Source organism: Sturnus vulgaris, chromosome 19 (genome assembly GCF_052056855.1).
Source record: "Sturnus vulgaris isolate bStuVul1 chromosome 19, bStuVul1.hap1, whole genome shotgun sequence".
NCBI classification, from domain to species: Eukaryota; Metazoa; Chordata; class Aves; order Passeriformes; family Sturnidae; genus Sturnus; species Sturnus vulgaris.
In genome coordinates this window covers 7,080,217-7,105,124 of record NC_142261.1, presented here as the reverse complement: position 1 = coordinate 7,105,124, position 24,908 = coordinate 7,080,217, and the positions used below count along the sequence as shown (strand labels likewise).

General features: G+C 38.6%; 1 protein-coding gene across 1 annotated transcript; it reads left to right on the top strand.

The window, feature by feature from the left end:
• Nucleotides 1-5,342: 5,342 nt before the first annotated feature.
• Nucleotides 5,343-24,736, top strand: DGCR8 (DGCR8 microprocessor complex subunit). Its single transcript, XM_014894520.2, has 14 exons — nt 5,343-5,470; nt 11,050-12,049; nt 12,473-12,635; nt 13,780-13,922; nt 14,615-14,897; nt 16,359-16,556; nt 16,915-17,016; nt 17,553-17,651; nt 18,047-18,129; nt 19,195-19,295; nt 19,711-19,817; nt 20,035-20,162; nt 20,464-20,577; nt 20,914-24,736. Exons 2-14 carry the CDS (start codon nt 11,327-11,329, stop codon nt 20,995-20,997), a joined length of 2,328 nt encoding a protein of 775 aa, XP_014750006.1. The 5' UTR covers nt 5,343-5,470; nt 11,050-11,326; the 3' UTR covers nt 20,998-24,736.
• Nucleotides 24,737-24,908: the final 172 nt, after the last annotated feature.

Here is a 24,908-nt window from a genome sequence, read left to right as displayed (position 1 = left end):
CCCTTGCAGTAGCTTAATAAAGCACCCCTGAGCAGAGCAGAGGAGCAATGGGGCCTTTGGGTCCTCACTATGTTCAAAGCATAATTGATATTTGTTGTTACATATGAAATACACTCAACTAAATAATTAAGTTAAAATATTGATAAGACTTGGAACACTGTTTTCGTAATATCATAAGGAAATAAGTAATTTTGAAATGAATCTATGAAATACAAAGCAGTAATAAGGCAATAATTAAAGTATCTTACATTTCAATTTTAGCTTGTAAAACTTAATGCACGTTTATGGCTTAGCAAGCATCTCTATTCAAACGGAATGTTAGCTACTAGGAGTTAGTTTTATTTCATTCAGGTTGATGTAACAATGACTGATGTTCTTAATCTGATTCATTTTCTCCAGAGAAGTCTTGTTGATAGCTTCTGAGGGTCTAGGAAATAGTCTTGACTTGGTGAAGATAGAATCAGTACTGCAATCAGCTGGAGAGGCATGAACTGTGAGAATTACAAAACCCATCAGGGTGACTCATCCTGGGAAATGCAGGTTAAGGTGAACAGAGTGAAGAAATGTTGAATATATTTCATATATATATATAAAAATTATCTCTGTAACATTGTGTATCAGGAACTTAGAAGCTGAATGAGAAAAAACAGTATCATATTGACATGCTCAAATTTACCATATCTTTTAAAACAGAAGACATAAGCACTGAATTTAAGATCAAGATGAGGGAGAAATAGTAAATATCATAATACTAAGCAGGATAACTGAAAAATTGCAATGTATAAGTGAATGAGAAAAAAAGCACTATCTCTGCTAAATTTTTGTGTCTTTGTAGTAGAAAGATAAATGGAGAAAAATACATGAAAGCTAAAGGCAGATCAGAAGATGGAGACAGGAAGGGGAAAACAGAGAACACACAATGATGTTCTGGTTTGTGATCCTGTTCTTTTTGAGGCCTCCAAGAACGACAGTGCCTGCTGAGGCACTCAGGTGCCTTCCAGCTTGTCCCTCTGGTGGTGCAGGAGTGTTTGCCATCGGTGTCTCAGCTGACACACAGAGCCAGCCTTGGTCAGTAACTTGCCAGACTGGGTAAACACATTGCTTGCTTCTGTTCAGTGGAGAAAACCACATCACTTTTCAGATGTTAATTAAGATATATTAAATAATAAACTGGAAAGTATGAGGGGCCAGTAGTGTCTCTTCCTGTGGTACAACGTTATAATTAGTATTCAATGATTGAGGTTTTTGTCTCTGTTAAAGGGATAGTTACTCAAAATAACTATGTAAAGCCACATCTTAGATGCATTATCCATGTCCTGTTTCTCATGTCTCACTGGAATGGCTGGCATTCAGAGAGGAATTAACTGTACTCTCAATTACAGATGGGTCTGCATTATCACCCTGGTTTGATCAGTGCCCTTACATTGCTTTCCTGATAGTTCCTGTTTACTGTGCCTTGGCTCACATTTCAGGGCAGCCTCAGGTCACAGGGTCTAGGCTGGTTTCAGATGGAACAGAGCAGGTAAATGTGCTTGAGGAATGCACCAAGTGTTCTCCAACAGGTAATGGATTTAACCTGAGCAAAACTGTCTGAAATGCATCTCACGTTAAGATTTTCTCTGCACCAATTGTTTTGCTGCATAAATCTTCATATGTTGGCCAGTTGTACTTCTAGATGTGTTGTATCACTGTCTTTGCAATATGGCAGTTGCAGATTTTTCTGTTTTCTTTAGCAATATATTGTGCCAGTCAAGTCTGAGTTCTCTCTTGATGTAATGTGCATAAGTTTAGACTGGCAAAGCAATCCCAGGATGGCAGTTGCATAAAAAAACAACTCTAGCAGCACAACTGTGCTTTCAGAACTGTAATTTATTTGGCCTCTGTTGGGGAAAACAAAGGTACTGACATTTATGGTTTTGCTCATATAAGTGCAGCTACACCTGGATTTTGGACAGCCAAAGATTACGTTCCTGATTCATGTCTGTGTGCTGCCAGCAGTATAGAAAGGAGCCCAGGCTAAGGGATTGCAGCAGCAGCTTCTTAGCTGTAGTTCACACAAAGTGTGCACAACCAAATGTGCTTTGTTACCACAGTTTTGAGTTACAAACATCACGGTGTGTAATGGCTCACAAGAAAAATTACCATGCAACAGCAGCTGGGGAGAAGCCAGAATGTCTGAAGTAGTTGTCAGTGCAATACTAGCACAACTCTGTGAAGTGACAAAGATTGACTTAGAGGGATGGTTTAACTGGTGGAGATGCACAATGTGCAAACAGCTACGAGGCTGCCTCAGAATTTTTTGGTTTTTTTTTTTTTAATTTTAAGTTTCTAAAGAGCAGATAAATATTGTCTATTTCAGAAAAGTGTTCTGAACTGTTTGGATGACAGGGCCTATAGAAAGCAAAGTACGAAGGCTACAATTCTGTCCCAGATAGATATTATTTCTTTTTTTCTAATATTCCCCCTAGATAACTCGAGTGTATTTAGTAATGCAGGATTTTCAGCCATAGGAATAGGTTTGTTCTATGTAAGAACAAGTAATCCTCAGTCACTGTAGGATAGCACCAGCCCAAGTGCAACTGGCAATTGAGCAGAATGTTCCTTCTGAATGGCTTGTACAGCCCAGTTTCTAATGTGAAGTCACTTGGTTTTGGCCTTATTTTTTCTTGTTTTAATTTCCAGATTTCAATGTAAAACTGTTACTTTTGATTTGACCTCTTAGACATCATACCCCACTTTAAGCAATATTGTCTTTAGAAAAATGTCTGCATTATTGGGAAAATTCTGCAAGCAGTCTGAAACTTGCAAGAGCCATTTGGCTGTAGAGTTCCCAACAGGAAAATCAGAAGTCATGTGATTCTGTAGACAACACAATTTATGTTGAGTATGTGAATGGCAAGAGCAAGATTAGTAATTCTGTGGTATCATTGAGCCAGAGTGTGCCTACTTTGATTATTTTTTGTAGCAATCAACCACCTCTTTTGACATTTGAGAACTGATCTGAAATTGCTCATGGGGTCCCTTTGACATCTTTCCATGGCTGTGAAGTGATGTCTGACAGAGATTAGATTGAGAAGAGCAGATTGCAGCAAAAAGTGAAAGACAAAGACACGTAATGCAAGCAATTATCATTTTACCAGTGCCCCGAAAAAATGTAAAAAGCTACAGTGCAACTTATTTTACTGAAATAAAAATAATGCAGGCTGAGCAAAGCTTGTCTTGCAGCAGCATTTGCTGTTGGAACAGCACAGTATGTGCTGCAGTTACTGACATAGGAAGAATATGAAAAAGCCACTGGCTCCACCTAATTTTCATTCTGATGAATGCAGCCAGTTAACTTTATTGGGAAGCTTGTAGTTTTGTCTTTATGGGCTTGATTGCTGTATTTTGTGTTGACAGCAGTAATTTCTGTCCAGCCTTCCATAGCGTGTATATGAAAATCTCCTTGTCATTAGGAATTGGTTTTTTGTTGATAATGACACTTCAGGGTATTATGGTTAATCCTGATTGCACCTTTCAAGTGGACCTGTACACTTTTAATTCAAAAGCTGAAGAATTTTGTGCATGTTTGACAAGTCTTCCATCAGAAGTCCAAGTGATGAAAATTTTCAGGTGAATTTTGCACCTTATTAGAGCAGATGTGATCAGATTTAATTCTCTAGAGGTCACATCAACTTTCCGGTTTAAAAACTTAACCACAATTAGAGCATTTTTCTGATGAAAACATTGTTTTGTTAATGGATTATTAGCCTTTTGTTTATAAAAAATTAGAAGTCTATTTCCCTGTAGTGTCAGTGCCTCAAAGAATCAGCTGTTGCACCATTAGTTTAAGATGTAGTATTCCGATTCTCTGAAAACAAATGCACAATGGAAAAACTAAAACTGGTTATTTTTTTCATTTTTTAAACACTGCAAGCATTTTGATTCTCCAACTCTATGCCAATATCTGTGTGTGTGCCCCATCCGATCCTAACTGAAGCACCGCTGTTCATGTACATATTAAAAATTTAACCTGTTTTCTGAAATATGCGATCTTACTGCAATAGTTCATTTATACATAAATGGGATGCCAGTGAGTCACAGTGCTTGTATTTTGATAGGCCCTTTGAGAGGGACAATCCTCTATCCCAGTGTTTGCAATTTGAAGTGACCTGACACAGCAAATGCCAGCATCAACTCAAGCTATTTACTTAATTGTGAGATCTTTTTCCAGCTCTGACACTTGAAGTGTGACGTGAGTGGCTGTTTTGCAAACCGTGGGTGTTTATTGAATGCACATTCTGAAGTGTTTTGTTTTAGCATTCAATAAAAGCAGTCATAATTTAAAAATCACTAAAATAATGGCTTGAGTGCAGAAGCCTGTTACGAGGAATTAAAAATTAGAAACTGTTTTTAGTGGAAACTGCATTCAGTTTTTGAGGGCAGCTTGCAATGATTTAAAGCCATTTCAGTAACCTGATCTTTATGTGTTGAAATGGTACCGTGACATTATGTCCAAATTATCACCCTATCATTAGATGTGTTGGTTCACAAAAATTGAAAGACCTAACAGCAGTCTCCTGAATAAGTTTTAAAGTTTTATTAAAGTATTAGTTATCTTTCATTGCAGTATTTGGGGACCTCAAAGACAAGAGATCAGTAAAATACTAGAAAAAGATTCTCATGTCCTGAAGTTGTACATGAAACAAACACAAACATACTGTTGGTAACGAAACCAGGAATCGTTATCACAATATTTTGACTCATGTTGATTATCCAGTGAAGGACAAAAGAAGCAACCCTATAAATACGTGTATCAATAAAAGCTCTATATTGCTCACAAATTATAAAATAATAGACCAAATTAGAACAGCGAATGTTTATTAACACTTTAGAAGTAATTTTACATAAAATTGTGTAAGATACGTTCAATAATTATTTAGGAATCCTGTTTAAACATTGCAGTCAGATTTGGGACTTGTTCTGTGAACTGCTTGGTAAATACAGCAACAGCAATGGCCCTAATTTGATCAATCCTTTTTAGGTAACTCAGTTTTGAAGCAGTAATGCTGTAGGTTTGCTGCTGAAAGATACAAAACAGCGCTTGCAGGGAAAAGCGGCTTTTTTTGTAGCCGGTCCGTACGGGGGGAAAAGGCCCGAGCGCTCCCCCGGCCACACAAAGGATCCGCCCGCCCCGCCAGGGCCCGGGCCTGTGCGGGCGGGTGTCTCTCGCGTCTCTATTGGCGGAGCGGGGGAACAGGCACGGGAACGGACCAATGGCAGCCGCGATTTTAAATCGCTGCCCGCGGACGCTGCGGACGCCATTGGCTCGGCGCGCGTGGGGTCCCGCCCGCGGGGAGCGAAGGGGCCCAGCGCAGGCGTTTAAAGATGGCGGCGGCGCGGAGTGCGGGACGGTGATCGTGAGGCGGCCGGACTCGCCCTCACCCGCAGCCCCGGCACAGGAGCGGCGGGGCCGCCGGGGATGGCCCAGGTGGGTGCGGGCCCCGCGGGGTGACGGGCAGGGCGGGCCTGCATGGGCACCAACCCCTCCGCTCCACAGGCCGCGGCGCCAACGGGCCCGCAGCGCTCCTGCCGCCTGCCCGGAGCGGCCCCCGGGCGCGGAGCCCACAGGAGTCTCTCCCCGGGCACCGACGTCCCATCGCTGGAAGCCGCCGCCCTGGCCGGCGGGTGTCGCCGTGCGGCGCTTCCCCTGCGCCCGGCCTGAGCGGCCTCTGCTCAGAGCTGGTGTTGTTTTGTTTTGTTCAGGATTTTTCAGGTTGTTTTAGGGGGGTTTGGTTTTTTGTTTTTGTTTTTTTTTTTGTCTTTCCCCCCCCCCATCCCCAGCCACGTCCCTACTCGCCTTGCCGTGCTCTTGTGTTGGGGATTGTGGAAGGGAAGGAAACGCCATGCGTGTACCCTGGGCCCCTCCTGGCCCGGGGGTGATGGGGACTCTCGGCTCCGGCCGCTCCTCAGGTCCTGTGTGTCTGGGCAAGGGGAGGCTCGGGGGGTCCCTGTCCCCTTTGTACAGGGGACACGAGCGTGTCTCGGCTCCGGAGCAAAGCTGGGAGGAAAAGGCACCAATGTGTGTGCGGGCGCACAGGGACTTTTTTAGTTCTCATACGTTGAAGGTAATGTGATGTCTCAGTAACTATCAGGACTCTTCTTCATGTGTTCTTTCTATTAACAACAAATTATCTCGTTGAGCTTCTGAAAGGTTAATTCTCCTAGCTTTCTTCACTTTTTTTTTTTTGGTTGGAAACATTTCATTCTTTTGTACCGCCTCCCCTTAGGCTTCGGGTTTGTCTGCAAAGTTTTGTTTGCCCGCTGAGACCTGAATATCCAGGCGTTGCTCGACCATAAACTGGAATTGGGTGAACACGTGCAATTTCTTTATTCCGTTAGCTTGGGAGTTAGAGGCCTTGGGATTCGATCTTTTGTTTTGTGATTTGAGAGGTTCTGTTTTGGGCAGTTAAACTTAGGGGGTCCTATTTTTAATTCTGGGTGAGAAGTTGGGTCGCTAGGTTTTTTTAAGCAGCTCCTTTTGATTATCAGGGTTGTTTTGCTTCTTTAGAGAAGGAGAAGAGATTTTGGTTTCTTATGTTTGTTGTTTTTCTTTACAAGTAAGAAACATAGATATGATGGGAAATGAAGAATATATTTTCGCCTTCTTAGGCTCTGATTTTCGCCTTTTGTAAATCAATTTCATGTCTTACATAATTAATCAAACTATCTAAACCCTGCCAGAAAACTGCTCAAGCTCTAAAAGCAACTGTTGTTTTGTCGTTTTTGAGAATGACTTTCCGAAATTATGTACTCTGTTCGTTCTGAAATGGAATGGAGTGTTATGAACTGGAGAAGTTCTTGAGCCTTGTGTGTATTTGTCACTGATAATATTATTGTTGGGCTCTGGCTGCATTTTCTGAACCATCCTTGATGGCTGACTTACACAAAGTGGTTGTTTCGTCCAGAATCTTTCTACTCTAAAGCTGAAAATGAGAAGATACGCATTCTCACATGTAGTATTATCTTAAAGAATATTTTCTTTCGGTACTTCGAAGAAAGTAGATGAACGTGAGTGGGGAATTACTTTGATATGGGTTAATGGATCAGGTCCTGAGCTGCCATTTGGGGCTGGAGGATGAGGAGGAGTACTTTGTATTTGGTTAGCAAATAAGGAGAGTTTGCTCTGAGCCCTCTTCTTTTAGGGTCCACTGAATGTGAAGTAAGCAGTCTCTAGCACGGTTTCTTTACAAAAGTGACTTTTTGAAGAGGGAACCTGTGGTATGCTGTTCCTTGCTGAAGCTGCAGGTATTTGTAAAGAAAATACGTTCTTTATTAAATTAATTTCTAGACTACTGACCTGCTGTAACTGAAGGAATTTTTCTTTGAGTTTGGGCAATGCTGGTTACCAATTTTAAGACTTTGTTTTTTTTTCCTGCCTTGAAAAAAGAGATCCTTTTCTCTGTGGATTTCTCTCCCATTTCTTTTCTGTCTAATTGTGAGAATGGGCAGTGGTACTTGCTAAACAAAATAGTTTTGTTTTTTTCCTTTCTGCATTTAAAGGACATCTGTAAGACAACCAGGCTAAGATTACTCTGCTTTCTTTGGGGCCTATGCAGTTTGCTACATTATATTTACATGCCCCCCCGTATCTGTAGTGGTTTACTTTGTGACATGAAACTTTTTAAAATGATCACCTAAAATAAGAGTAAGCAGTTAAAAATGGGGAAATTCCATTGCCGATGATGTGCAGGGCATGAGCTGTGCACTCGTTTTCAATGACTGCTCTGCCTGGTGCAGCTGCCAGTGGTGTTCCCTTTCTTTGGAAGGAATCCATATGGAAACTGTTAATGGAATTTGGTGGAGCCTTGGAGAGTAAACTCTGTTATTTTAGGACAGTTTAATGAAGGATGACAATAGGAAACTGGCTTATGTTTCGATGTAACTTGGTATGCTGAGCCTTTTTGTGTGTGGCTGTTTTGTCCCCTTATCTAAGGCCCGTTTGGCTGTTCGTAACCTATGAGCTCATCTAACTCATCCTTTTGCCTTTCCTGCCTTCTGTCTTTTCAAATACCTGATAGCTCGGTGGTTTTGTTGCTTTGTTGTTTGTTTCTTTTTTTCCCCAGCCCCTGTTATAAAGGGCGTATTGTAATGCCAGCTGGCAGGGATGTAGATGAGAACTGGACCTGTGTTCCTCTGCTTCTGTCTTGCTTTTTGTGCCTTATAGGCAGGTATTGTAGCCCACTGTAACTCTAAAGCTACTGTTACCTACAATCAAAAGAGAGAAAAAACCGTGCAACAGTGTTAGAATAGTAACAGACCTTTCTCTGGAAGCTTCCAGATGTGTGGTTGTGATGGACACACCTGGCACCAGATTTCTATTACAAAGTTAATTAATTAGGGTATCTAACAGGTACATCCAGCAGGAGATTCAGTTGCCCCAGTAACTCACCTCTGGGTCAGCCCTTAGATTTGGCCCAGGGGTTCTCTGCCACTTCTTATTGTGCCTTATTCTAAGTCCCCTATTTAAAATAAGACTAAACAATATTCCAGGAATGTGTTTAGAAGGTCAGCTTATCAAAAGGTCTAAAATCTAAGAGAAAGGGTAGAAAAAGTACTAGAGTTAATTAAGGAGCTATATAACTATATAATAGTAGCCCATAGAACTGCAGATATGTGAAAAATTTTTGAAAAGCAAAAATCTTTTTGGCATCACTACCAGACTGTTACCTTACCCTAGGGATGTGGCAAGTTCATGGCTAGAAATGGAAAAAGCTCATTTGAACCCATCTTGGTCTAGTACTTTTCCTGACCCAGTGTGTGCAGTGAGGAGCAGACAATCCCTGGCTGTGATTTGCCGTGTTCGTTTCACAGCCACACGAAAGAGAGGACAACAAGAATATAATTGTTACCAGGGCTGGAATAGAATAACAAGACATCTTTCCTGCAAAGAGCAGAGGTGTTGAATCAGTCAACTACCAAAGCTAGGCAGGTAAAGGTTAAGTTCTTACGTTTTGACATTGGTGGTGTTAAAATACTTGAGCATAGGAGCAGGATGTGTCTCGGGGATCTGGAAGTGGCATTCATGATCATGTGTTACCCTTGTCAGAAATAAGTCTTACTTGTTGGACTGGGGAGCTCCTAGAACACAAGGGAAGGTTTTGCTTTTTCAAGTTTTAGAATGCTGATTTCAGTATTCCATTTCTGTGTGAATTACTTCGACTTGCTCTTTTCAAGAGTCTTCTAAAGACTCTTCAAGATGTAAAAATTAGATGGCTTCAGCATTCAGTTTCCCAGAGTTACTGAGCTCATGCCGTGACTTTTGATTCTTCTGTTCAGAGTTAAGACACTAATGATTTACTGTGAAGAATTTAATGATTCGTCATTCACTTTTTTTTGCTTTTTTAATCGGAAGATGAGGAAATTTATTAGACAAATGTATTTCTAGGGGTGTTCTCTACAGTATATGTTTCAGAACCTGTTGAAAGATGAAGGAATTGTTCATTGTTCACTGTATGGTCATCTTGTAGGATGGAATGGATTTAAATATATAGAATTGCTTGTCTTACTGGTGAATGAGCCATTTTTCAATCAGAATTAATTGGAGAAGATTATTTTAGAGTTCTTACCAGTTTTTCCTTTTTTCACTTTTATAATGCATGTCAAACTCAGCGTGTTGGATGTGTCACAATTTTGAGTAAGTTTTAAAAACCCCACACACAATCAAAAAGCCACCACAAAATATTAATTCCTCTGCTGCCCCAGTAAAACTTACTTTGTTAGAGTTTGTTGTATACTACACTTTCTTCCAGCTTCCAGGTAGGTAACTTCTGTATGTTGCTGAATTTTAACTGATCCCATTATAACTTCTGATTCTCAGTTTGGATAATGCTGTTGGTTTGTTCTGCCTGGGCTGCCATAGAGATACATGAGAGAATTACCCTTGGTTTCTCTAAGTCCCTCTTGACAACCTCGACTTTCTGCTCTGTTGCCTTCAATGTTACACAGCAACATAAGAGATCTTGGAGCTTGTCTTTCCAAAATAAGACTTCTTGGGAAGACTTCTTCTGCCAGCTGGGAGTACTTTGAACAGAGCAGATTCAGCCAGCTGGCTGCCTGGGGCAGAGTGACAGTACTTCATTTCTAGCTTGTAGGAAGATTTAAGCCTGGTTTGGGCTGGCATGGAGGGACTTGGAGAAACCAAAATAAGCAGGTAAGAAATGATCCTTCTTTTCCCCAGGTCCTGTACATGGTCCTGCACAGATGACAAAAGTATAATTGAAGAAGCCATCACAGACATGGTAGAAAGAACCACCTGATGAGAAAAATAAGCCTTAAACAAACACTCTTCATCCTGTGTAAAATTTCCTAGAGGAATTTGCATACTTTTTCCGGGTTAAATTACCTAAAACGTTGGTTTCTAAATACCTTCCAAAATTAATTTGAGCTTTAATGTTATGTATCTGAACCTGAATTCCTCGAACATAATGAATAAATAGTTCCATAATAGAGCAAAATACAAGATCAAGTGTCTAATATTTGGTTATCTAGACAGTCATTTTCTGTGATATTTTAGTAAACTGTGAGATTTCAGAAATAGCTGCTAACTTAACTTAAATTTTGAAAAGCTATGACCATAGTCTTTAAAATCTTGTTGGTTTTGCAGATTGTCTTAAACTGTAAGCTAATTATCCTTTCTGCTGTGTGGGTAAGTATGGCTTGAATACCAGGTTGTTTCAGATTATGGGAGAACTTCCCCAAAATGCAGTTTTCAGCCTGTCATGCTTAATGCCCTGCCTGCTAACCAAGCAGAGATAATCAACTAATCATAAAGGCAACTGTTTTAGTCAATTCTTGTGCTGGTGTACAACTCAAGCAATAAAACTGCTCTAGTTTCAGCCTCATTCAAGATGGTATCTGGGTACTCTGCTTTTCTCACTGTAAAAGTGTCTACTTCTCCTACTTGAAATTTATGCTGGAAGGAGTGATGTATTTTCTTTCTGCTTGTGATACTATTTCCATTTTTTTCCTGTGACAAATTTTTTTTTGTTTGTTTGTTTCCTCTTATAGGTTGAAAGAAGAAAAGGAGATCAGCTTGTCCAGTGAAGATGCACTCTTAGTCTTCAGCTATTTAAGCTGAATGCATTGTGATTTCCAATAATTGAGACAGTGATTCTGAAAGCTGTCTACATTAATGAAAAGAACAATGTAGTCAGCTTAACTGAATCATCAGTGTTGCATATTGAATAGAACATGATAAACCAATCTTGATGGACTTATGCATGTTAGGAATATAGAGATAAACATTTATTAAAGCATTGTTTTTTTTAAAACAGTAGTTTTAAAAATGGAGAACTATGAAAATGTACCACCCCTCCCTAAAGAACCTGCAAGAGAAATGAATGTGGAGAGTCACACTTGTCGGCCACCTCTGCCGCCCAACGAACAGCCTCCACCACCTCCCCTGCAAACGTCCAGTGACGCAGAGGTAATGGACGTTGGCTCTGGTGGTGATGGACAGTCAGATACCCCTGCTGGGGACACGCACAGTCTCTGCAGAACACAGCTGCTCACAAAGGGATCTGCCTGCTACAAAAGTCGTCTTCTCATAGACCCCAACAGTAGTGACCAAAGCCCGAGAACTGCTCGTCACGCACCGTCAGTTCGAAAGTTCACCCCAGATCTTAAGTTACTGAAGGATGTGAAGATTAGTGTTAGCTTTACAGAAAGCTGCAAAAGCAAAGATAGGAAAGTTCTGTACACTGGAGTTGAGCAGGATTATAAGGCAGATACAGAGTTTGGTATTAATAATGTCAATGGGGATTTGCATGTTTGTCCTTTTGGTGGTAGTAATGGTAAAGCCGTAGGGATAGGGGGTGAAAGTGATGACAAGAAGGATGATGAAAATGATATTGATCAGGAAAAGAGAGTGGAATTTGCAGTTCTGGATGAGCTAGAAGACTTTACCGACAATTTGATGGAAATAGATGAAGAAGGAGGAGGGTTCACATCTAAAGCAATCGTTCAAAGAGATAAAGTGGATGAAGAAACCTTGAATTTCTCATATGAGGTAAGTAAATGCACAGATCTTTGCTGGGTAAGAGGTTTCCAAGTGGCTAGAAAAAAATAGGCAAAGAAATAATCTGTTCTAGAAATGTGCAGTACTTGAGTCAAAACTGCTGAATTTTCAGAGACAGAGCTTTGGCTGAGTACCTCTGTAAACTATTTTAGTCAAATTTATGAATTGTGTTACAGCTTCTATAGTTTTCTGTAAAAACAGCATTTAAAAATCTCACACAATTGCAGTTCATTTTATGTAGATTCTAGTTCTCACAAACTTACTTTCTTATTTTTCAGTCTTTTTACTGGATTCATTGGAAATTTCTCATTTGTCTGTATGGAAGTGCATATCAAAAATGTCTGCTTTCCCTTTGCAAGGGAAAAGGGAGGTTGGTAGGCCCAGAAGGATAGTGTCTGATGAAGTCTCTTTCAGGATGACTTTGATAATGATGTGGATGCTCTGCTGGAAGAGGGTCTTCGAGCACCCAAAACAAGGAGATTAGATAATGAGAAATACGGTGGTGAAAGTGATCACCAGTCTGATGGAGAGACAAGCGTGCAGCCAATGATGACCAAAATTAAAACTGTACTGAAGAGTAAGTTAATGTGCATTTAATAACTGTAGGTCCTGTGTATGGCTCATAGATTCATTGTAGAACAAAAGTATATCAACAAGTGTGGGACAGTAATTCATGTGAAATCATTAATGTGTTGGAGAATTCTACTGTTGGGAGGCTTCTTGCTGTGGAATATAATTTTTTCATGTTCTTGAACAGTGAAGTTGATTTTTGCTTTTGATCTGTTGCATGTAATAAGAATATATTTTAGTGTGTGGATTTGTGTAAAATAATGAAGAATGTTACCTCAGTGGTGGGGAGATGAACAAGGGTGGTCTGGGCATTTTGTCTCTGGACATTCTGGCCTTTTTCCTGCTTCACTTACATAACTTCTGTTGTTGAAATTGCCCCATGTAAGGTCTCTATGAATGCAATCTAGGTTGAAAATAATAACTAGAAAAGTCAGTGACTTACATTTATCTGATTTCATTGTGTTAGAAGCTATTAATAAAGAAGAGCTGAGAACACAAACCCATCTAGAAGAATGTAATGGAAAATATTCTGAATTACAATTAAAATTTTAACACACACTAGAGGAATATATCTAGTGTACAGCTTCACTGTATTCGGAAATAAAAAAACGAAGGTTTTACTTCAAACTTGTATAGTAACAGAGAATTGCCAGGAGGCTTCCAGCAAAGATGAATAGTCTCTGATTTGTGATTTAGTGAGACATGAGACCTTGACTTAGATGAGCTCTTTGCTGGCTGTTTAGGGTCTCTGAATCTGGTGGTGTTTCAATGCAATTTATTCCTAAGTGTCAGTGAAGTTGTTTCTGAAGTAAATATGATTTTTCCAGTAAATACTTTCCAGTGGTGCTTGTGATAAGTAGAAAAAGATTAAAGAAAAGATAATTCAATGATGAAACAAACAAATCAGGACAAAAATTGCTACTATTGCCTTTAGTCAAGAATGTGATGGAATCTGTAATTTTGCAGGATTTAGTCTGGATTAGATACATCAACCTTGTTATTAAAACAACATCTCTCTACAAAACATTGTTAATCTTGTATCAGTGCCATTTTATTCTTTGGGACAGAAAAAACAATGAATAAAAACCTGGATTTTATTTCTAATATTCTAAGCAATCTATCCAAATTTAAAGCCATTATTTGCTTTAAAGGTCGTGGCCGCCCTCCTACAGAGCCTTTGCCAGATGGATGGATCATGACATTCCATAACTCGGGCATTCCTGTATATCTGCACAGAGAATCTAGAGTGGTTACCTGGTCTAGACCTTACTTTTTGGGAACAGGAAGCATAAGGGTGAGAGCTGTTAATTACTTAAATACTTACTAAGATTAAAAAATTAAATATGTTCCTGCAAGCAGTTGAATATTTTTCTGCTTTGGTAGGCTTGTTTCCAGTGTTTGAATTAAGATCCTTAAAAAATAAATTATTTTGTGTCTGAAAATCTGATACGATTTTTCTTAGGTGCTTTGTTTTTCTGGTTGAGCAGTTAAAGTGAATGAGATGATCTTGTTTGGTGCCTTCACTTTTCTAGTATGGCTACAAAATTGGAGGTTTATTGCACCATGAAATATATCTGGGGATCACTTATTTGTAGCTGTAAATTAGTCTGGACTGTGGCTTATGGTCCACATTTGCAGAAGTAAGGATATGACATTCATGAACCCAGGGAATCTGCAGAAATTGGATTTAGTGCCATGGGCTTATGCCTCAGGAAAGTTCAATGGATTTGATGAAAGCATGCAGTATCTGCTTGTAGCTGAACAGATTCATAGTCTGGAGCTAAACCCACAGGTTTGTGTCAGTGTCACACTGTGGAGGTCCCCCAGAGTGGCCCTGCTCAGCCCTTGAGTAGAATGACTTTGCTGATTGAAGAGGAGCTTGAGCCTAGACTGGATGCAAATAGCTTTCATCTTGCATCTTTTGGGTTTGAGTTTTGCTTTTGGTGACCTTAAGATACTAAAACCTGTATTATTTTATATTTGCAGAAACATGATCCTCCCCTTAGTAGCATTCCCTGCTTTCATTACAAAAAAATGAAGGAAAATGAGGAAAGGGAACAAAACAATGACATAACCCCAAATGGGGAAGTATCACCTGTAAAGCACCTAGATAAATCCTCAGAACTGGACTGCCAGACAGAAGAGCCAGATTCCACTGCTGCTGATTCTGGGCCTTTAGATGACAAAGACCCTTCTGGGGGAGATGCAGCACAAGGAGCTTTGGGACAAGTTAAGGCCAAAGTTGAAGTATGTAAAGATGAATCTGTAGGTATGTATGGGAAGTAGAGTCTTTTCTTGACTTGAGTTGGGGTAATCGTATTTGGGAAGTCTTATTCCAGACTTGGCTACTGAATTATAATCTTTGCTGAAGCCCTGAGAGTCCACATGGAAAGGTTTTACACAAAAAAAGTGAATATTTTGGTAGTTCAGTCCTGTAGACTTTTTCTCTATGTAAGAATCAGTTATGTCAGTGTGTACATTTGCTGTTGTCAAATATGTTCATGTGACTTCAAGTAGGCTTTTCTGTGCATTCTCTCTATTGGCTCAGTTACATCTATTTCAAGATGATCTCTTAAGGTAAATGATGTGATTAAACTATATTTTTGTATTTCCACAAGTCTAGCAGTCTAAGTCATGAAAATATAGTTGTGCTCATACAAAGGGATGTGAGGCGTTATCATTTATGCAAATCTGATAGCCTCTGCACAAAAAGTAGTCTAAAGAAATCATGCCACAATCACCACTCAGGGGAGAGGAATTTGGAGAGGAAGCTCATGTGTTACTTATCACCTCTGCATACCCGAGAATCCCATCCATGTAAATTGCTACTGCTCAGAATATTGGTATGGATCATAGGCTGCCATTTGTCTTTGTAGTGCTCAGACATAAAATTTGTTGTAGTCATTACGTGTATCATGTCCAGTCCAAAAACCATGCCAAAAGATGTAAAGAAAAACCCCAAAAAATCAATATTTAGCTGCAAAACTAAAGCCAGTAAGCACTTACTTGTCTACATGAAGTTCACCTGTCTATCTCTCTCTTTAAATAGGATCTGTTCTGTATTACTGAAAAAGATACTGAGTGATCAAGTATAAGCCTGGCTTGCACTTGGAATTCCTTGTGGAAGGAAACAATACCAGCAGCTTGCTTTTGTTTATTTACATCTGTGGATGCTACTCTGTATTTTTGCTGATTATATTTGCAGACTATCCTATAAAAGAGAAGCAGCTGTACTACAAGGGGGCAATCTTTTAGTACTCTGTATGTGAATTTAATGAATTAAATTCTGCACAGAGGCTGCAGATACTCAAGGAGTTCATGGAATATCACTGTACAGTGTTTCATGGTACATTGCATAATAAGTAGGTTTGGCTTCAGGGAACTGAGGCAGAAAGCACAGCTACTGTACTTTACCTGAAGCAAGGTACACAGTTAAAGGGAAGGTGATTAGGTGTTGAAGCAGAGTAATTACTGGTATTGTGTTGGGGATTAGTAAAATTCATCAAGTGACAGAATAAAATGGTGTTTTGTTTTCTGGTTTGCACAAACATTTTGCATTTGATCCTATAATAGGAAAACTTAAAATTATTTCTGTTAGTCCAAACCAGCATCTTAATCTTTTGCTCCTAGTCTAAGAAAATAATTATAGCACCTTTAAAACAGTGGAAATAGAGAACTTAATACTTGTTCAGTGATGAAGCAGAGAGAGTAACTTGGTTGTGTTTCTCAGATCTGGAAGATTTTAGACGCTATCTTGAAAAGCGTTTTGACTTCGAGCAAGTGACAGTAAAGAAATTCCGGACCTGGGCCGAGCGCCGCCAGTTCAACCGGGAGATGAAGCGCAAGCAGGCGGAGTCCGAGCGGCCCATCCTGCCCGCCAACCAGAAACTCATCACCCTGTCTGTGCAGGATGCACCTATTAAGAAAGGTTAGCTGATGCAGCTGCAGTTCAGATAGGCTGTGTTCAAGGCTAATTGCAGCTCTAAGCTTGATTGAAAATTGAAAAGATCCTGTAATAAGTCCCCTTAATTCCTGTTCCAGTGCTCTGTGCTCTTTGAGCCATCGTATATTACGTAGGAAAGGAAAAATATTGTCAAAATACACTTCCTATTCAAAAGACTAATTTCTAAACAAAAATGTTTTTATTTAAGGTTACAGTCCTGATAAGTAATGACTACCTTCAGCTCTTGTTACTGCTGAATATTGCTCAGTATTGATTTGTTTGTAACAGAAATTATTTTTCAAAGACTGGAACTAATTTTCCCTTCTTCCTATCTTTTTTGCAGAGTTTGTCATTAATCCCAATGGGAAGTCTGAAGTTTGCATCTTGCATGAATATATGCAACGAGTCCTAAAGGTTCGACCTGTTTACAATTTCTTTGAATGTGGTAAGTCTGTTTCCTTACACAGCTCTATCCTGGTCTTGATGCTTAATCAAGAATCCAGAAATGTTGTATATATGAAAACTAAAACTGAGATCGGATTAATATTGGGGCTTTTTTCCCTAAGTAAACGTATGTTCCATTAATTCTTGTTTGTCCTGTTTGTTTGAGGGTACCTTATTATTCAGAATTATGCTATTCCTGCATATGCACTACATAATATAGTTGAAATTTTAATATCAGAATGAGTAGCTCTTGCATTCACACCATGATGCAAAAAATTTGGAATTAATGTTTGAGTTCTGGCAGATTACCAGTGCTCTCTTAAATTCTCTAAGTTCTTTATTTGGAAGAATGAAGTATATGGTCTAAGTCTCTTAATTAAAAACTCTGTTAGTTAAACAATTTTTCCACCTTTATGAAGAATAAACCATTTTCATCTCTCTTGAATCTGAAATGAAGAAAACAAATCTTGATAGTGGTGATATTTCATGTATGTCAGGAGTTCAAAAAAGCTTTCTTCTTTCCTCCTCCATTTCCAGAGAACCCAAGTGAACCTTTTGGAGCCTCAGTCATTATTGATGGAGTAACTTATGGGGCAGGAACTGCCAGCAGCAAAAAGCTTGCCAAGAATAAAGCTGGTAACATTTTTTCTTTCTCAGTACCATCTGCTGAATTGTTTCTGTTTGCTTTTTGTACCATTCTAGGGTTCTGAGGGCCATAGTGATTCAGTACAGGAGTTTGGCTGTGAGAACTAGGGGATGATAATGATGCTTTAATTTTACATCTTAAAGGCCCTGTGTAACTTCTAAAATGAGACAGGAATACTTTTCCTTTTGTAGGCACTTTTAAAAAGTAGTTTCTTCTTACTTTAATTAGTTATGAGACTTTAATTATCAAGCTGAATTAGTAGAACTTTTTTCCCTTGAAAAGTAAGTGAATAAATTTCTTACCAGAAGAAAATGCCTGACAACTTCTAGAGGAGATGTTTTTGTTTAAAATAAACCTAATTGAGATGTTTAATTGCTTTCTGCAGCTCGAGCTACACTGGAAATCCTTATTCCTGACTTTGTCAAACAGACCTCTGAGGAGAAGCCCAAAGACAGTCAAGAACTTGAGGTACTGAGCTTATGCTTCCTGGCTGGCATAATTTGAATTTATTTTTAAAGTTTTCTTGAAATCTTCTTGAAAATCAGTAAGAATGTTTTCTCAGTCAAGTGGAAGTGTACAATCCTCCATTTAGGGCAAAGAAAATACTTTTTTTTTTTTTCTATCAGATCAGAAAATTTGCTCTTTTGCAGAGAACTGATTCTTTATTGACCAACAGGTCACTTCATGAACACCTGACATGTTCCAAGGCACCAGGCTGCCTGTACTGCCTTGCCTTCCAGAATCCTCTGGTTGATGCCAGAAAGTGTTCAGAGCTAGATACTGTTTGGTTTTGTGTGATGATCTTAGGACACCAAGTAGGAATAAAAGTGCTCAGGTTTCTGAGATGTTTTTTTGACCACATAGTGAAATTCCATAGTTTACTCAGTGAGTGAGGGTTTTGAGGAAAATCAAAGGAAAAAAATTTTTAATGGGAGAGTTGTGTTATATTCTCAGGTACTGGGAGAATAAAATAGCTCATTGATCAGTGATACGATCAGTAAAGGAATAAAAGAAAAATCAGTGATCAGCCTGAAAGGAAGGTTTTCTAAAATGAAGTAATACATAGAAGGAATTGTTTGTACCCTTGCTTTAACTTAGAATTGTATTGTTTGCCCTGCACTACTGAAATGGTTATTTAGGAAATGCAGACAATTTTTTCCATTCTTCTAAAATAAAACACCAGATGTGCCAATAGCTGTTCTGTTCTCTTCTATTAAACCACAGCAATTTGGTAAATAGTAAATAAAATAACCTTGTCCTTAGGAAGAAATGATGATAAAGAATTTGTAGGATTGTCATTTTTATGTTCATATTGAATAAGGTGAGATTGGAGTTAAAATTTCTGTCTGCAAATGTTTGATTAGGTGTGACAGTTTTAATGATGTTGCTTTTAACCCATTATGGATTTAAAAACACTTTTTAAAGCACTGAGTACAGAGCAAGAGAATTGTAGCAAAGGAGAAATTATGGTTGAGGACAATATTAAGATTTTATTTGCACGAAGCACAATAACCATTTTCAATTCCTTTGCAGTATTTTAACCATATCAGTATTGAGGACTCACGGGTATATGAACTCACCAGTAAAGCTGGACTCCTGTCTCCATATCAGATTCTCCATGAGTGCCTTAAAAGGTGAGGCTGCAGCATGAGGACCTGTGTGTGGTGTGAGGTGTTGGCTCAGGAGCTGCTGCTGGTGTTTGTCAGTGACCCTGCCTGAGCTGCTGAGCTCCCTGGGCCTGAGAGAGGCATGGTGGGGGCTCACCTGGGGACTTAGTGCTGAGTCCTCTTTAATTCCTGTTTGCTGCTTTTGCCTCTTTGGAGATCATTATGTAATAGTTGGACAAATGTGTTTTGTTTTCTCTCATACAGGGTTGCTTTTTTGCTTTACTCAAGTTACCGACCTAAAAGAGTCTTTGTTAATTAATGTATTAATTTATTATTAATATATCTAGTTTCATTGCAATGGCTGTCCAAGATAATTACTGCAGCCACTTCACTTGTTTGTAGTTTTACTTAGTTTGTGATCTTGATTATGTTTGTGCTTAAGAAACCATGGAATGGGTGATACATCCATAAAGTTTGAAGTGATTCCTGGGAAAAATCAGAAGAGTGAATATGTCATGACTTGTGGCAAGCACACAGTGCGAGGCTGGTGTAAGTACAATAATTGGTGTCACCTCTGAATCTCCTCTTCCTCTCTTCCTGTTCTCCTTGGCTGTCCATTCTGAGGGTGTTTGTTCAGCCACCAAGCCTTTTGTGTGCTTGTCCTGCTCTTCTCTGCTATCTCAGTTTTGACTAACTGAAGTGAGTGTTTGGGGCTATCATTACATAATGTGCTGGTATTGACACACTTCCATGGTTATTTTTACAGGCAAAAATAAAAGAGTGGGGAAGCAATTGGCTTCTCAGAAAATTCTTCAGCTACTGCATCCACATGTGAAAAATTGGGGCTCTCTCTTGCGAATGTATGGCAGAGAGAACAGCAAGCTGGTTAAACAGGTGAGTAGGCTTTTGTTTGACTGTAACCTACCCTGTGACTGGAGTTTTGCTTTTGGATTTTTCTGCATTTGTAAATTAAGTTACAACAAAACTTCAAGGTGCCTGGATTTCATTGACAGTAATAATTATGTTAATCTTGCATCCCCCATGTCAAAATTAAAGAACCTATTTAACTAACTCGTGGAAGTAGATATTCCTGTTAAAGGATGTAAAGCAACTACAGGCTAAACTTTGCTCCACATATATTTATTTTTTTCCTGAAAAAAGTTGATCAGTTGTTGCTTGTGATTCTATTGAATAGGAAACCTCTGATAGAAGTGTGATAGAACTTCAACAGTATGCCAAAAAGAACAAGCCAAATCTGCACATCCTGAACAAGTTACAGGAAGAAATGAAAAAACTGGCACAGGAAAGAGTGAGTATATATTCTCATGTATTTACAAACAGCATGAATGTCACGGGTCATGTGTACCAATGCTCAGTGTTTGCCTGCTTTTTACACAGTATTTGAAGTAAAGAGAGCTCTTCAAGTTTGATTGGGAGTCTGCTTCTGGGGAGATTTGTCATCCTGTCTTTTAAACTGGCTTATAACTTGATTGTCCTACTTCTGTACATTTGTTTTTAACATTAGCCCTAGTTAGCCTCTTGCAACAACGGACACAAGTTTGGCTAAAATGGTTCAGAATTTTAACTGTTTTGTGATTCTGTTCTCTTCATGACTCTGTGGTGGGGGTTGTTCTGTATTTTTTAGGAGGAAACCCGAAAGAAGCCCAAGATGACAATAGTGGAATCAGCTCAACCTGGTAGTGAACCTCTCTGTACTGTTGATGTTTAATGAGAAAACGTGCAAGTGGGAGCAATAACACAAATGGAGGAACTAGATTTTCAACAATTATTTAAAAATTGTTTGCTGCAGAATGCAAGATAACTTTTAAAATCCAAGCTGCTTCAGTTATGCATTGTTCTTTTTGCATCATCAGGGCAATATTACTTTTTCCTAGTTTCTTTTTGGTTTTGTTTTTTTTTTCCTTGTTTAATACCTCTGAGATATGTATGTTTAAAGAATTGATCATAAAGATCTCTACTGGGGCAAATGCAGAGGACAGGCATGTTCACACAGGATAAAACCAATCAAGCACTTTTTCCTGGAAAGCCATCCATGTTGTTTGGAATGGATGTATTTTAAGTATGAAATTCAGAATATCTATGTACAGGTTGAAGCTGATATTATATATATACACATTCATATATATGTATATATAAAAGAAATATATGTACATCTTCTTGTATGAACATGCCTAAAACTATTTTTGTGAAAAGTTTTGTTGCATTTCAGCACATAATAATATGCACTGATAAGACACTTTGGTGACAAATACAGGAACGTGATGAGCAATGTTTCTAATGCCATAGGATTAGGCCAGTAACGCCGTTTCTTTTTGTTTTGTTCCTTGTCTCCTGCCAGGCTTAGTTATTTGACATTAGAGGATGCAGATTTTGTTAATACTTGAACAAGAATACCTGGTAGTGTTAAGAGTAACAGGATGGAGATTCAAAATTACTGGTGTTTATTTTAAGTGAAAAGAGCCTGTGTTTGTTTACAGATCAGTTGAACAGGGAAAATATGGCCCCACTTATATGATTAAAATAAAAACTAATTTGAAAGGCTGTTTTCAAAGCTTGGAGCCAAAATGCAGCTGATGATGGTTGATAGTTTGAAAATATTTTGCCAATGACTTTCCATTCCCTTTTCCCAGCAATAAAACAATTTCTCATTTGTTTGGTGTCAGATTGCATCTGACTTGATCAGTTAAGTCTTAATTTGCACCATAAAAGCAAAGACTTCAGAAAAAAAAAATCAACACAACCCTTAAGTCTGACTGCAGCAATTTTAAGTTTTTTTAAGAAGTTTTTGTTTTTACTTTTTTAATTGCCTTTTTAGTTTTTAAAGCAAGTGTGTAACTTCTGGAATGAAAATTAGAATGTAGATTTGGAATATGACATAGAGTAATAAGTAGAATGAGACCATAACCGGTTATATTCAAATAAGAAAATCACAAATATGCAACTACTCTAAAATACAATCCTGGCAAACAGGCAGTACTCACTGTGTCATCTGAGGCTTTATTAAGCCAAGCACAGAATAGTGTGGCTGTGTGAAAGCACTGCTTTGTGAGGTTCATTCTTCACACGGGGTTCACTGGTGACTGCAGGAACTCTTCTTTTGCAACCATTTTTTGGTTTGGTCTTGAACAAGAGAGCAAAAGCCAAGCTGGTGGCAGAACTGCAGTGACTTATCCAGGAGCTGCACTGCTCCATTTTTACACTCCTCCTGCTCCTGCTGGGAATGAAAGGTCAGTTCTCTGTACCTGCTGCAGCTCCTGGTACTTACATTGACAGGTATCTGGGGGCTTCAGGGGCTTTTTTTTGTTGGTATTTTTTTTGTTGTTGTTGGTTTTGTTTTATTCTGATTTTTGTGTGGCTTTGTTTTTTAATTTACCATGTTACATAGAGAGTGCTGCAGTATATTGAATTTAGTGCCTACTGGATTTTAAAAATGTTGGCATCAGTATTGTAAGACCTCCTTTTAACATCACATTACTTTGAAAATATATGGATTTTAATTTATATTTCAAACTCATGTTCTCTGATGTGTTGCATATAATGCTTGAGGTTAAACAGGAGGAGTCATGGAGTCTTAACCTGTTTCTGTGTTTAAATGATGCACTTGGAGGTCTCTGCAAATATGAATTCACCCTTTTTTTTATTATATTTAGCTTTTTAGTTCAATGAGTTGTAATCCTGTTACAACAGGATACGGGTAGTTGGAAGACAATATATAAACTATTATTTAAAGAAGTGGCCTGTCTTAAAAAAAAAAACACAAAAAAACACTGCCTCTGCTTTTTTTTGTATAGCTTTAATAAATCTCCATCTTTTGAAGGGTATATAATATTGGTGCAGTAGTGACAAGCAGTGATTGCTGTTTGTCTCTTTTTGTTGTTTTTATTGAGACTTTTCTGTTTTCATAAAGACAGGGCTTTTATCTTCTATGCCTAAATGTATTAATCTTAGGTTTATTTCAGCTTGTGTTTTCAGCAGAAAAATCTGTACTTGGATGGCACTGTAAAAGACAAATCACCCTTGTAGATCTTTTTATTTTTCTGAAATCAGAATGTCAATGCATTTGCAGGTCACCTGCAGAATATCCATAGATGCCTCACTTACCAATTTGTTTTCATTAATTTTAAGAGGATTGCTGTATTACCTCAGTCTGCCACTATCAGAATCACAAGGTGACCATTGCCCTTAATTAAAACATCCAGAGATTTCATTGTGAACCAAAGCCTAGAACGTATATTATGCATTCTAAACAAACATAAAAAGATGGTATTAGACCTTGCTGCAGCCTTTAACTGGAGAGATGTCCAGAAAATAGCGCAATAACTGCTGGAACAAACAATGTAACTGCTGTTTATGTCATTGTGAAGTATTCTTGTGTTTTAATGTTTACTATTGTTTGGAGTGTAACAGTCTTGCATTTGCACATAAGCACGAGCTGCTGTGATAGAGGATAGATCATTGCATTAACTTCAGCTTCTGCATGAACACTTACAGTGTGATTCAAGATGTATCCTAAACTTGTCTTGTAACTCTTGTGTGTTTTCTAGGTAATCGGCTGTAAAGGTTTAGATCTGATTGTATGAATGCATAAAACTGCTGCTTTTGTCACTGATACTTGTTATTTATCCCTTCTATATCCAGGGGAAGATGGGTATTTTTGTAGGGATGGAGTGTATTTTTAAGAACTGTTCCATCCTTTGGGGATTAGACAGTTTTTGCTTTGCATATTATGTGCTTCTCGACAAAAGTGTGGTATATTGACTTTAAGGATTAAATTTGTGTGCATTCAAATCTTCATGGTACTGACGGAAAACTTACTGTGACTTCCAGTGACTAGTCAGATGCTACCTACTGAAACACCAGTCATCAGCTTTTTTTAACATATTTATTAGACAAAACTGAATTAGTTGGGTACTCAGAACTTTGGAAAGACTATTATGCATAAACTTAACTGTTGTATGTAAACTTCCATTTTCCTGTGATGCTGTTAGGCTTTATACAAATATATTTGTAATGTCCAAGTATTTAAAAGCATCATGATTATCTTACTAATTCACTAAACTCTGCTTTGGTTCTGGAGTGAAATTCAGGAAGTGCTAGCCTCCTAACTTTCCGTGGGAAGAAATGTGAAGTGCAAGAAGCCATGCTGTTCTTAACCAAATAAAATTATCGGTGACAGTATTTCAATGTGTATCTGAGAACATGGGAATACAAAACAAAGTTCATCCTTATTGCCCCAGCAGGTAACAATGGTTGCTGTTTGAGTTGTGTTGGGTGCAGTTGCTTGGTGCCAGTGCTAAATTGGTACAACTATAAAGCCTCATTTTCACTGAGCCTCTGCTTGCTTTTTTTCTGCACAATCATGTAATCCTCTGTGTTCGGTCTTTTGAGTACTACATGTGTATTTTTCAGACAATTAGTTTCGAGCAATAAAGTTTGATATTATAAAATGTGCCAGTGTGATCAGTGTTACAATAGCTTAAGCATATATAGAGAAAGGAACTCTTTATTCTTCAAGTCCTCCAGCTCTTCTTAAAGAGAAATTAGATCAGTGTAGCCTCGTTGGTTAATGGACATACTGAATCACTTTTTTGGTGAGGAATTGAATGTTTACATGGTTAA

What these genes read in the sequence shown, in the direction of transcription:
- DGCR8 (XM_014894520.2), top strand. Translation starts at nt 11,327, where the DNA reads ATGGAGAACTATGAAAATGTACCACCCCTCCCTAAAGAACCTGCAAGA. An exon ending in ATGTAAAGATGAATCTGTAG is followed by an intron (nt 14,898 to 16,358) that starts GTATGTATGGGA and finishes TGTGTTTCTCAG; the next exon opens with ATCTGGAAGATTTTAGACGC. An exon ending in AAAAACTGGCACAGGAAAGA is followed by an intron (nt 20,578 to 20,913) that starts GTGAGTATATAT and finishes TGTATTTTTTAG; the next exon opens with GAGGAAACCCGAAAGAAGCC.